Source organism: Erithacus rubecula (assembly GCF_903797595.1).
Source record: "Erithacus rubecula genome assembly, chromosome: 2".
NCBI classification, from domain to species: domain Eukaryota; kingdom Metazoa; phylum Chordata; class Aves; order Passeriformes; family Muscicapidae; genus Erithacus; species Erithacus rubecula.
The window spans coordinates 41669094-41683972 of NC_136685.1; the positions used below are offsets into that span (position 1 = coordinate 41669094).

At 37.5% G+C, this 14879-nt stretch overlaps 1 protein-coding gene across 1 annotated transcript in view; it reads right to left on the minus strand.

Moving 5' to 3' along the window:
* Window positions 1-14879, minus strand: part of PREP (prolyl endopeptidase) — an 86217-nt gene that overhangs the window by 41209 nt on the left and 30129 nt on the right. Inside the window, exon 8 of the mRNA XM_079298711.1 lies at window positions 7345-7536. Within this exon, the coding sequence (XP_079154837.1) occupies window positions 7345-7536 (192 nt within the window). The remainder of the gene's footprint in view (window positions 1-7344; window positions 7537-14879) is intronic.

Consider the following 14879-nt stretch of genomic DNA (forward strand, 5'->3'; position numbering starts at 1 on the left):
AAACATCTTAATCTTTCTCAGTATTTCTGTCATTTAAGAAATTACTTTGCAACAAAAGTATTTTAACATCTCATTAATTCACAAATTGAATACAAGCAAGACAAAATACAAGCAAAGTTAAAAATTAAAGAAAATATCCTGAAGGAGGTAATATGGGACATTTTAATTTGTTTGTAAGACTAGGTGAGGAGATGATTCTTATTCTCTTTCAACTACATATACACAACTTCTTCTCTGACAACTCAGACTGGAAATCTAAATCATGGGAAAAACAGCAGTGCTGGACAATGGTTTTCTTTATCTGCTGGAAGCAAAGAATGAGAAGATGGAACCAAATGAGCAAGAAATATGACAGGACTGACAGGGGTATGCTGTAATGTCAAAGTAGCACTGTGAGATGGAGTTTAATGTGACAACATTGAAGGAAAAAATATTAGAACACAAGCATATAAAAATTGATGGAATTTCAGTTTTACACCATTTTATGTTATTCACATCTTAATAGCTCTTTCCAGTTTCCTCAAAGTCTTATAAAACAAAATAATTTGAATTCCAAGCTGTAAAGAAGACAGTCTTATAAATGCATCTTTGCATATTCAGGTTCCAGAATAGAAGTTCTGAGTTGTATGATGTGCCCCTTTCATTAAGGGTAACAAGTTTTTTGAATTGAAGGTCAAAACTCTTTATTCTGGAAGCATCCTATATGCTTTCATATAGAGTTCAGGTCTGTCATGACCCCCTAGAGCTCAAAGATGTTCAGATTCTTTTAGATTGTTTCTGAATGACCAGTGAAATGTAATACTTGTCTTTCTAGACATATGAAGTCATATTTCATAAACACCTAAATAAAGCTTTACTACTCCCTTCTTCCCAAACATCTTTTTTTTTACCCTTAAACTTTCCAACTCCCTCATGAGCTTCTAGTCTAAATGTGGGAATTTTCTAACCAAAGTCCCAGAGAACATTTCAGTCATTACCTGAAATAATAAGGCACAGCATAACATGACACTGTTTATAAATTAGTAATTGATGTGTAATTTTAGCTCTAGGGTGGCAAAAATTTCTTAAGTGAGGTTGGAGAACATAATAAACGCTGCAAGTTGATAATTCTATTCAATTATGTATTTTGAAATACAGAATCATTCTTGGCTGTATACACAAGAAAAATGTGTAATAATTTAAAATATTTTTAATATTGTCACTCCACAAATTTTTCATTTTTAAGTGGTTTATTAACATAAAATATCAATTTAGAAGTTAGCATCCCAACAATAACACACCTTTTTTGCATGCAGAATTATTGCCTCTGCAATGAGTAGGAGATCCCATGAACTCCACTGGTATTCTCAGCAACATCTATAATTAAAATGTCCAGTTTTACTCTCAAAATTTCTTTAAAAATGTTTCATATAGTGTATCAACTTAAAAGATCAACTTAAAATGCATATTATATATAGCTTTGCCTCAGCAAAAAAATTAAGGGGTTTTTATTTTAAAATTATATTGTGGTGATACTTTAATTCCTCATTAATTATTTAATTAAACAGTTCAGCTTAATAAATTTTTTCATTAAGAGCTGATGTACATTATTACTTTGACTTATATATTTATGAAGAGGTATTACATTTTTTATTAAAAAGATTCAATTGCTCAGGAGTAAGGCTGCTGGCTTATGTGGGGATTTCTGCTACTAAGGAACTTGCCTAGGAAGCAGCAATATCAACTCTCCATCACCTCTTTGGTTTACAAATTAGATGCTTTCAGGTGAAGACAACAGATGAGAAGCCAATGCAAAATGTTTTTAAAACATTCCACGAGATTTAAGAACACAGCTTCTGTGTACAGTACCTGTATAATTGTTTTTGGTGCATGGCAGCTATGAAGAAATGCAAAAATCAAAAAAGAGCAAAACATTGAAGCAGACTTGAAAGACCAGAAGACATCAAGAACCAACACTTACATATATACACAGCAAGCAAAAACAATGCTGAATTATTAACAAGAGCTATTTTTTGACTGCAAGCTTCAAGTTGAGTCTCTGTTATTCCCATGCTCAGCACTGAGAACCACAGATGCTGTTGGGTGTGTTGCATTAGCAGCCAACCTTTTGGCTTTGCTCGTGCATTGCAGGATGCATCCTGCATGCCTCTTATTTCCTAGAAATTTTTAAGATGGCATGATTTCAAGTCTCCTGTCTGAGCCTGACACCATGGCTGTAGACACCCTTTATAGACAAAAGGGGAGAAGAAATAAGCATCTTTAGAGTGCAGCTGAACCATTTCTTTTGGATACACAGTTCTGGGATACTGTGAATTGCTTGCTGAGCAGTTTCACTCACACAAGTGATGTTTTTTAAAAAGCTAACTATCCAAAACCTCTCCCCAATATAGGTCAATTTATTTTCAGTTAATACCAATGCACAGAGCAGTTACTCTCCTGGTTACAGCTAAATTTACCAACCTACCTATTTCCAACATTCATCAGGCACTGGATTTATATTACTATACAATAAATACTAAGAGGTTGCCTTCAATCTGAGCATCTTGCTTCAGGCATCAGAGAGAGATGAACACACTTGGAGTTGAAAGCAGGTGTGAAGAATTATGCTTGGTAATGGCCAGTTCTCTCTGAAGAGTACAGTGACCACTTTGGTGAGGACAATAGGTTACACACAATTCTTCAATAGCTTAATTTGGGCTAGAGGAGATACACTTCTTAACAAGGCACAGAAAACTGAGCTCAACTGTGTCTAGAACTTCTAGTTCAATCTTCCAGAAATTCATACACTGCTTCTTTCCAAAAGCTAATTTTTTTATTTTGACAGCTGTCATTAGTCACAAAGCCACTAAGTTGGCACCTTCAGTGTTGCCATCAGAAACTTTTTGAAATGGTTTCAAGGAAAAAAAGGGTTGAATCCTCACATTAACCATCTGTGCCACTAACCTTAATGATGTTAAACAGCTTTGACCTTTCCTTTCTGCAGCAGTAACTACAGCATGTGGAGTGTCTGAATGTACAAACATGCTTTGACAGATGCAGGCTGAAATGCTGATGGAGAACACACCACGCTAGAAGAGCCAAGCAGACATACAGCTTCAGCAGGAATTGCTGAGTTACTTGATGTGCACTGTGCTTGTGTGTCCTCTCAATGCATGTATTGTTGAGTGAGAATAATTAATGTATTTCAATGGACAGCCAAAGCTGCAGCTGCAAGACAGACCTGGAAGGCCATGGTGGTTTTTTTGGTCATCACAGACAGTGACCATAAACTTCAGTGTCTGCAGATTATCAGGTAACAATGCTGATCTCAATTAGAATGACCTGTAATCACCACTCAAGGCTACTTACAAGTAGACCTGCAGGCAAAGCATGAGCAATTTACAGAATAAAACATGAATAATTCTGAAATGTTTCACTTAATGTTGACAATCCCTCACAATATACAGTACATATCCTCTCACTGAGACCCCAACCTCAGTGGCAGCCTGCCATGCTAAAGTTAATGGGAAAGCTTCATCTAATTTCAACAAGTCAAGGATTTGGTGCTCCTTCCAGACTTACCCTTCTGGCTTCACTCCAGTGCCAAAATACAAATTTCAGCTGCAGTAACTCCAGTCCCCATCTCCTAAGCATTTATGAATTAATTAGCAGGTTAAAGGTATAAAGAAAAATACCATTTCCCACTTGGGAATTGTAGCTGAGGTAAGGGAAGCATTTTACATGCACTGAGTTTAGGTGTGCAGACGTGTACAAGGTACAGGGAGCATTGCTAGCTTTGCCTCTGCTTGTTAAATTGTCAACTGAGATTCAACTGAGCATCTCCTCCTCTACAACACATTGAGGAATATGTCTCATTTCTCAGCCCTCCTTACTCAGGAGATCTATTCTGCTTTTCACTGCCACAAGGGAAGGGCTGGATACTAACTGCTGCTCTCCAGTTGCTCTGCTCTACCAGTACTGAGCACTCTGGGTGCAGTGGGGGATGTCACAGTTCTCAAAATTAATCATTTCATCTTCTAAACTCAGCAGTTTATCCTGTGCCTTAGAATTAGGGTTGCAGGTCTGTTATGGTCAGTCTGCATTTACAGTTTCATAGATGCCTTTCAATACAGCAGGCTTCTTGCAGCCATGTGGACATTTAAAGTACAAGTTCTATGTCAGATGTGAATCTCTCTTGTGGTTTTATTTCAGACTCCCTGAAAATTAAAACTAACACTTTATAAACAACACCATAGGGAAGGAAATGAGATCATGCTACAATATGCTCTGAGGCAACCTCTTCAATTTAATTTTAAAATAGCTGTCATTTATTCCTTCCCCTCAGCACACAGAGCAGAGATCTAAATTTACCTCATCTCTGTGTAAAATCCCTGCTGACAGTTGTACCATGAAGTGTACAACCTCACTGAGGGAAATACTTGATTTTCCCTTTATTTCCCAAATTATCTCATTTATAAACAGTTCTTGAAAAAAGGAAAGGGTCAAAGTCAATAGAAAAGTCTATCTTAAAGAATATGTTGAGGAAACCAAATGACATTAATGCCACCACGTAGGCATGTGTGGTTATTTCTTGGTTAGATTGTATTAGCTTTAGCACCTTTATAAAAATACAATGATACTTTGTAGAACATCTCTTTATGCCAGAGATGGACACTGAAAGAGATTCTTAATTCTTAATCCTGAATTCATTATTTGTAAATAAATCTATTTCTGTAACTGCAGCTTTTATGAAATCAAATTGAATTTAAGACACAGAAATGAGCAGGCTATGCTTCCAGGCAGATCACACCAGCATAGGATCCATATATCCCAATAAAACACATTTGTGACTTAGGGTATCACTAACTATAATGCTCATAAAGAAATACTAATGCAGCTAAATTACATTTTTTTTAAAGTCACTCCCACACATTAGTAAAACTGGACAAGTAGCAATACCCATTTACCCTCTGAATCACTGCTATCTTAGCTTTTGCAGAAGAAGCCTCATTACACTGTCATCTCTTTATCACACAAATCAAATTCACTTGACTAAAAGGTTTTTAAGAATGAATTATTAACTGTCATTGCAGTAATTACATCTTCCTTAACAAACTTGGAATTACTAAAAAAGTCTGACATGGAGACTGGCTTGTTTGATGTTTACAGGAAGCAAAGGAGTGAGATTTTTTTATTTATTCAGGGCTACAACTTCCTGAACATGATAAAACTCCCATATCTTGGTGCTAAGGCTACAACACTAATCTGCAAGTTTTTGTAACAAAGAAGCAACTGAACAATTGAAATTTACTTTACTGTAAGATCTACTATGGATTTATTAAGATCTACTTAAAACTCATCTTCTTATGGAGACTCATTTATTAGCTTAATCCAATTTCTTTACATACTGCTCCAAAAAGCTTAAGAGAGAAGTAGACTTATGATTGCCTGTTCTGGCTTCACATTCAACTACAGTGAAATATTAATGACACACAACATATTCCTGAAAGTCACCCTGATGGTTTTATATGACAGATTATGTTTGCTTTCAGATGTTTATGAGCTGAATGCCTGTTGGGTTTACAGTCTAGAGGCCAGTGTCCTCAGAAAACCCATTCATCTGAGCTTTCATTTTTTTTTAGTGCAGTTCTTGTTAAGTCTGTACTGTCAGGGTTGTCGTGTATAAGCCATTAAATGAATGTTGCATGCATTAATTTTTTTTTGCTTGTCCATGAACATGAACTCATTATGACTTTGCCTTTAGAATGACACCAAAATGGCATTGACCTAAATACCACAGTGTAGTGTAAGGGAAGAGCAGATCTGACATTTATCTTACTGGAAAGGAATAGATAATCAGTGCTTACAGAACCACTGGTCAAAGCTCCTTTGGCTGCCTACACCACTTTCCAGGTAAATTCACACATGGCAACCACATTTCATATCAGTTACATATTTCTGTCCCATTCTGTTTATACATTCACCACGTCCAAGCCAATTCTTCAGTTTGGTTCCACTTTATAAACAGCTGCTCCTTGTGACTTAAGCATAGCTTAACACATTGTCAGTGAATTTGCACATGACCAAAATTAAGACTTGAAAGCAATTTTTCACTAATATCTATTATTAATTCTCTGCTTAGGACTTGAAATATACTTAATTTAAAATGCAGGTTGCTCCTGATTCAAACAGTTCCCAATCTTAAGAAACTATTTGTGTTTCATCAAGCTCTAATTTGCTAGATTTCCATGCACCAAAATTCTCTCAATATTCTAGACCACAGTCATTTGCAACATCACTGTGATTCTGAGTATGTTCAGAACTAACATTTATGTCACACTGGGGACATCTAGGCTGTGGCAGAAATCACACAGGACACATTGTGAACTGTTGAGAGAAATAAAGACTTTCTTTTAAGTGACAAAAAAGCCTTAAGATGACTTGGAAATGGTAGTAAAATAGGTTTGTCTCAGTGAGGAAAGATAGAAGTTACTGTATATGCACATATCAAATCACATATACAAAGAGAATTCTACTCATTCTACAAAGCAGCTCTTCACTGGAAAAGTAATAAGCATGAGGGAATTTGTATTAAAATTGGTTAATAAAAAATTCAGAGTATTTTTGAAAAACTAATCACATTAGTCAGGTAAATCATAATTGTATCTTTTAGTGTATGGAGAGGAAACTACAGAAATGTACACTAGGCATCTGTCAAAAAACGGCCCAGAGGAGGTTCTTCTGTATTATCTGAAACTAATTCTAAGCTTCCATAGAACTTTCTGCAAAATAATTGGATTAAAAAATACACCTTCATTTTACTTATATCAAAATCAAAGATTTATGTTTTGAACTTGGTTCTATACTTTAAGAATTCCATGCCCTTATATTTTTCCGAGGCTTTTTTTTTTACATATTGTTTATTCCTCTTATTCCAGGAACAAAAGAAATCCTGTCTCAAATTCTGACCAATTCTGTTCAAAACATGCTTCAGTACTGCCAGATTTGCTATTTCCCTTCCTTCTGCTTATGAAGTCCCTCTTGTTGTAATCTCTGACTGTCAAGTAAACATTTATTTCACTGACATAAAGAAGGAAAATACTTTCCCATTATTTCCTACAAACACAGAATTAAAACAAGGACAGATGAAGCAACTTCACTAGGGCCACACAGGACGTTGGAGAGAGAGAAGAAGATATTCTGAATTGTGTGTATCTCAGCAAGTCTTTCAATTGCCAATCCTAAACAAAGTTTAAACACAGGACAAAAGCAAGAAAGTCTGTAAAAGATCATTCAACGGACTAATTACTGAATTGATTTGGAAAAAGCAGAACCTAATGTCTTTAACTTGACATGAACTCTTACCTAGAACATCTTTTTCATGTTCAGGGACGAGAACTTTCCATTTGGATTCATCTGGATCACTGAAGTCAATGTTGATTAACCGATAATTTGGAGAATGGCGGTTTGTCTTGAAAGTGAACACTGTTCCTTCATTGGTGACATACTCGTACTCAGCCTCAAAGTTATCTATCAGCTTCACCCACTGAAGAATTCCTGCAAGATCAAACATAGAGTGTCAATTCCTCAGACAAAACCTTTCAACACCTGACAATTGCTGTAGGCTCTTTCTTGAACAATGGTGGTGACCAGAAGGAGTACAGCTATGGAAAGGGCAGAATGTGCACCAGGTATTAAGAATTTTCGAAGAATGCTCCAGATCAATAGGCTGCAGTGGAAAAATGCCAGTTCACAGACATTTTACTGGTTTGGAGGAATTTCTAGCAAAATATTGACAGAATTATGGCTGGTGTTTCACCAGCTTTCCTAAGGGGCTTCTGGAGAGCTCAGATGTTTGCCACAGCTGTGAAGCCAGTGCGGCCAAGCACATCAGGTTCTTGTCAAGGGAGTTCACAAGTGCCCCCTTCTACAGACTTAGAATGAAGGGCTGCAGCTGAGTAGAAAGACTGCACTAAGCTTTCCAGTGCAATTCTATTTTTAACAGCTTTTCCAAAATTACTATTTAATTATAAAGAAATGTTGGAGGATTTAGTTCCTGAAAAAATATTTTACTTGGAATGGAAAGTTTTCCATTTTCCTTAAAAGCCCAGAACATCCCACAGAATAGAAATGATGCTATTCGAATGACTACAATAAATTTCAACATAAGGAATTTCCCTTTCACCTCAGAAGCAACAGTCCTGAACTGCTGTTTAGTAGAAATTTGTCACCACCAAAGGACAACTACAGTTAGCAAAAACATCAGGGTTTCTGAAGAATGAAATTGCATTTTGCCTATCAAACTCCCAGAACACCACACTCAGTATAAGTTGACTTCTCTCAAAAATGAATTACCCTAGTTTTAGACTGTGGTAGAGAGTGCTTAGTACTGACTCAACCTGAAGATGGGATTTTAAGAGTCCACTGCTTTTTATTCACATGTTCCTGTTTTGCAATAGGTTGAGAGGCTAGTAGAAAGAAAAAGCAGCAAGACTAGATAAGATATGTGATGTACTAGTTATATCTACAAGCCAACCTATCATCCAAACTTACTATTGCAAGCATTATACATTAGCTATGCTGAAAAATCAGAATCTTTTTCATTCAGGAAACCAAAGCTCTTATATCTTAAAGCAACATTTAGTATACTGTCTGCCCTATCCTAAAGCTACAGGTTGGGTCTTTGCTTTTAAGTATAAACAAATAAACTGTTCATAAATCTGTTTGTGAAACTCCATAATGCTATGCTTGTATCAATAAAAAAACCATTTCAGCTTATTTTATAATATTAAAAGCTGAGCAGAATAATACAAGTAGATCATAGCTAAGCTGTAATTACTGAAAATTTAAAAAAAGAATAATTGAGGAAGCAGTGAGATGACTAAGGTAATTTTAAACCCATTAGATGTAATAACAGAGCATAGTCAGGCCTAGTACATTCATAAAGTTTGTATCTCTTAATTGCCATTTTGGTTGAAAGAAAGCTTTCCTGTCTCTTCATGCAAAGTGATTAAATTCTACTTTGTGTACTGCTGTAACACAAACTTTCCAGACAATCTAGTCGACTTAGCAGTGAATACATTGCTCCTTAAATTTTGGCTTTTCCTGAGATCCAAAGTTTTGCCCTTTTCAAGAGATTGCATATTGAAGAAAAATCCTGCTAAATCACTCCAGCTGCTGTGAGTTCCACAGAGAAAACCTGCTTTAATGTCTAGCAAAAGCAAAGCAAATCCAGCCTACAGCAAACGCTGATAAACACCACTGAAACCATTTCAAGATCCCAAGTCACACGCACAGGCACTTTAATAAATAAAAACTTTAACTGCAGAGTAACACCATAACAATACTGGAATCTGACAGAATAAAACCATCATACTGAAGTGCAAGACTTCATAAAAAGAAATTGCCAGACTGTTGTAAAACCCCACTTTTTAAATGGTAAATGTGCATAATACTTGCAGTCTCCATGAGTGCAACAGAACCTGGATTCCATGAAGAAAGGACAATAATGTAACACAAGGGATTTATTTCTTTGCAACTCATTCATCCACTCCTAAATGAGCAGATAGTAAAAAGGTGAGAGGGTTGATGCTCTGCAGGGGCACACTTATTTGTTTACAAAAACAAGAGCATCCATCTTATTGAAGTGGCTTTTATGTAGTCCTTAGAAGACAAATATTGCAGATTAATTGCCTCTAAACCACTGTCTTACTGAAGTGGTTAAATACATCAACATCCAATCCAGGATCAGAGGCTGTAATGAGGCAACTACAAACACATTATTGCTGCACAGGGTATGTGCTGCAGTTCTCCAGTGAGAGGAAGGAGTCCTTTGCAATGACACAGACGTCAGCCATAAGAGGATGCTTCTTTAGGGCTGGTGGCAGGTGACCTAGTTGTGGCTGTGACTGAAAGGTATATTCTAGCATTACTTCAGATCCTCCTGCTTAGTCTTCTCCTTTGGGCTAGAAATAACAACCTGATGACAAACACAGGCAGTTCACTGGGCACTAATATGAAGGTGATGGGGACAGACACCATTTCTGCCCAGGTCATGCCAGTGAGGAAGGGGCAGGCCCATATAGCTCACTAGCATGGCGCTGACCCTATGTCAAGCACTCTGGCCTTCCTCTCAGTAAGAAAAAAAAGTACATCTCTAAGTTATGACTTCAAAAAGTACATGAAAAACAAGGTGAAGGATGAGATAAGAACTGGAGAACAGGATCTTGATAAGACATTTACAGGTTTAACCAGCAGCCCTCTGAGAACACATGTCTTTGAAAAGAATTACTGAGAAGTGCCATTTGTAGTCTAAGGCTACTCTTAACACCTGAAAAGCTGGAGACTTCTGTTTAGTCCACATAAGCATATAATGAGACAGATTTATTATATACAGGAAAAGCATGACAGTCTCCTGTATACTGCTGCTACGCCCTAATCTTTTCCTCTGACAGTATTTGTATTAAAACACATTGCTGAAAAGATACAGATCATTATTATTCCAATTATTATTATACCAATCACTATTATTCATCATCCCATAACTGCATTATAATAGAAACTGCAAGGTAGAATTCAGTGGACAATAAAGCCATGCCACACACCAGAAAATCATAATCCTACATAGCTAGGCTTCTGCAAAAGACAAAAGCATCATTCAGTTACAGACAAAAATTTTAGACAAAGTTTTTGGATCCAGAGAAGATCAAAAGAGAAATAGTTTCAGTAAGCATCACAAAATAAGCTTTCAATCTTGTACTAGCACCTGAGCATAGTAAAATATTCCATGGTCTGCCGAGAGCTCTGGGTGATAAAACAGGCTGTAACTGAATGATGACAACTACAAGAGAAGGAAAAGCTAATTTGAACAAATTGATAAGAGCGTGAATTATTACAAGGTCTGGTTACCAACCCTCTTTAGACAGAAAGGATAGAGTGGCTGAGAGTCACTGTTAATCACTTCATAAAATCTTCTTTATACTTCAATATTTCATGTTTCACAGAGAGGCCAAACAATCAATTAATGGCAAACAGCCTCTTGTCTGTGCCTACTGGAGAGACAAGGTTTAATGGCAGGTTATCTGACATTGGGGAAAAAAGTTTTCAAAGGGCAAACACTTGAATTTGGCTTTTTTCATGTGCTCTAACAGGCAAAATTATCAGGTGAAGATATAAATGTTCATCTCTATAAATTCCACTCTGTTCTGTCATTTTTTGTAAGACAGTTTTTCTAGAAATGGGGCAGTGCTGAGAAAGCTCAGGAGGCTTGGCTCATTACAATAGGACGGGTTTTCTAACCCAAAGAATGACGCCACATTTGATTACACATTAAGTAAATAAACTTCTACCCAAGGAAAGATGATTATTTTTTACCCCCTAGATTTTCAAAGAATCACAGAATGATTTGATTTGGGTTGGAAGGGATCTTAAAAGCCATCTAATTCCATGGATAGGGTCACATTCCACTAGACCAGGTGCTTAAAGCCCTATCCAACTCAGATTTGAATACCTCCAGGGATGGGGCATCCACAACCTCTCTAGGCAACCTCTCATGGTGTTTCACAGTACTAATCCACACTGGGTTTTACATCCAATAGAAGACAGATAATCTCATGATACACACCATATATCAGATTGGAAGAGACAGTTTCAGGGCTCCTGTGGCAGTTTTATAACATATTCTGGGGACCGAATGGCAGAGTTCTTCACTCAGACATCTACCTCCCCATCACAATCTAATTTATTTTTGAATCATGCAATATTCAGCTTGCTCTCATGCCCCTGTTCTGAGCAAGGCAACTAGGGAAAATAACTCAGGGGTTTTCCCTTCCTTTTTCTTCAAAGACACAAATATTTAATTGCCTGACTCTGGTCTCCAAAGGCAAGAGATATTTTTAAACAATTTGGACTCTCTTTAAAAGCAAGATCTCTCTATGTCTTGGGACTTGACTTAACTTATAAACATCTGAGTGAGGAAATACTGTAAAGGAGATGTTAAGATGCTCCTGAAAGGAATACAACTTTTGTATTTGTATTGAGAGGGCACCACTCATTTTGCAGATGAGGGATGACAGCTACTCAGTGATCATGGAAAGCTAATGAATTTGCCATCTAAAATATAAATAAATGGAAGGAAGCAATATTCATTCCTTTGAGTTAAAAAGTTCAGACATGTCAAGATATATTCAAAGATTAATCCAGAAGAAAGAAATCAAGCACTTCTATGAACAGACATTTCTCAATCAGTTTCAAGGCTCCAATTTTACTTCCACTGGGATAATCACTCAAAAGATAGGAGAAGAGAATATATTGAATACTCATTTTGAGAGAGTTATAGCTCATGCCCTCAGACAGTAGAACATAGCAAAGAAAAGCAGGCATCAAAGGTAATCTCTCTCTCTCACACTACACTTTATCTACTATAAACAGATAAAAGCACAAATATCTCATCTAAAAAATAACTTCATTATGAATACTATTTACCCTGGTGCTGTTCAAAGCCAGCTTGAATAAGGCTTTGAGTAACCTGGTCTAAGATGCTCCTGCCCATGGCATGTAGGGTTGGGTCTGCATGGTCTTTAAGATCCATTCCAACCCCTCAACATTCTATGCTTCTGTGACTTATAAATGCAATGTCCAGTCAGAGAGTTGCAGTATTATGTCCTTGCTCAAATTAAGAGCAAGCTATTTAACTCCATAGAATAATCTGCATTTAAAAGGATCATCTATGCCAATCCCCTTGCAACGAGTAGAGACATCTTCAACTAGATCCAACTTGCTCAAAGCCCCATTCCACCTGAATTTAAATGTTTTCAGGAATGGGACATCCATCACCTCTCTGGGCAACCTGTCCAAATGATTTAACACATTAATTGCAAAATTCTCCCTAAAGCCTTCTCTTCTCCAGGCTGAACAACCACAGCCCTTTCAACCTTTCATCATAGGAGAAGTGCTACAGTCTTCTGTACTTCATCTTGGCTTCCTCTGGGCCCACTCCAACAGGTCAATATCCTCTCTGTGCTGGGGTCCCCAGAGCTGGATGCAGAGTTCTGGAGGGGTTTTCATGAGAGCATGGCAGAGGCACTGAATCCCCTCCCTCATCCTGCTGCTTTGGATGCAGCCCAGGATACAACTGGCTATCTGGGCTGGGAGTGCACATTGCTGGGTCATGCCCAGCCTCTCATCCACCAATACCAAATCCTTCTCAGACCCAGCAGGGCTGCTCTCAATCCATTCATCCTGCAGCTTGCATTGATAAAGTGAGTTACCCCAACACAGGTGCATGCACTTGACCCTATGGAAGTTCATGAGGTTCCCACGGGTCCATTCCTTGAGCCTGTCCAGGTCCATCTATAAGGTATGTTGTCCTTCAGGTGTGAAGCACCACTCAGCTTGGTGATGTCTGCAGACTTGCTGAAGGTGAACTTGACCCCCTTGTCCATGCAGCACTGCTGCCAGTATGTATGGTCCAACTGGACCACAGACACTTGTCACCCATGTCCATTGGGACACTGTGGACCACTACCCTCTGGATGTGATCATCCATCAAGACCTCATGCACCCAACAATCTGCCCATCAAATTCATCTCTCTCCAATAAGAGAGACAGATGCTGTGGCAGATCACATCAAAGGCCTAAGAGAAATTCAAACAGATTACACCCCATAGTGCTTTATTTGTCACTAATTTTAGTTATTTTTATTGCTAATAATCTGCCTTCAAAAACAAATACATATAAAATATTTATTTATACTTATATTTATGTATAATAAATAAATTTTAAAAATACAGTGAAAGCAAAACTCTTTGAAATTGATATTTAAGGGATATTAAACATTTTTCTGTAACACTGTATTGTTGATCTTTTCTCATATTTTTCAAAACTTTTTTTCCTCCCCATTAGTTAGGATACAGCGGCCTTGTTTTGATACTCATTTTTGAAACCTTAAAAAAGTTACTTCAATCACAGAAATATTTTACAAAACATGGAAAAGTATTCTCCCTCTCACCACATTCCACTTTACAGCTGATGTCTACGCCTCACTGTCTCTTGTTCATTTTCATTGCAAAGGCTCTGATCCACTATTTCAGGCTACACAGCACATACTGATTCATCCTTTTGATGTTACTGTATATAGCACTGTTCATTGCTTATTTATTTATTAAGAGAGCCTAACATATTTCAAGACTAAACTAAACCACAAAAGGCCAAACATTTCAACACTGAAGTGGAAGAATGTTATCTTTTTCCACCTGCCCTCAAGTCACATAGATGCCTTTTTAGTCCAGGGGAAAAAAGAACAGCATTCTAAACAAAGAAACAAAATTTAAAAAACTTCTGACTGATAGCCTTGCTCTTAAATTCTTTCTTTCAACCTTTCTCTGGCAGTCTAGTAAAAAGCAGTTCCAGCTGACAATGACTAAGCAACCAGCAGCAAGCTGTGAACTGCTGTGTTTACTCCATTTTTATTGCATCTTTTCAAGCCAGTGGTTCTCAAGTATTTTTCACTAGCTCCTATTCCCCTATATGTGTCCTCCTACCACCTCACTGTTCCACCAGACACAAAGCACCAACCTCCAAGGCAGCCCAGCACCCAAGCATAAGAGCCCCTAGCACTGCTCTCTCTCCAGAAAGCCCCTGTACCTCCTATTAAAAACAAACTTGTGTTTAGTTTCCCTTCCAACCCAACAACTCAGGTGTGCTTTCCAATTAGCCAACCCTCTCAGCTTTTTGCACTCCAGAAATCACCGCAGTTTTCCATTAAAGCTAGATTTCTACACACCCAAAAGTCATAAGAAGACCCACCACTTCTGCTCCTCATGCTGGTTTATATCCCTTCTTTTTTCCCTCTGCTCTCATACTTCAGGTCCCTCAGGAAGAGCAAAGTGGGGCTCTACCCA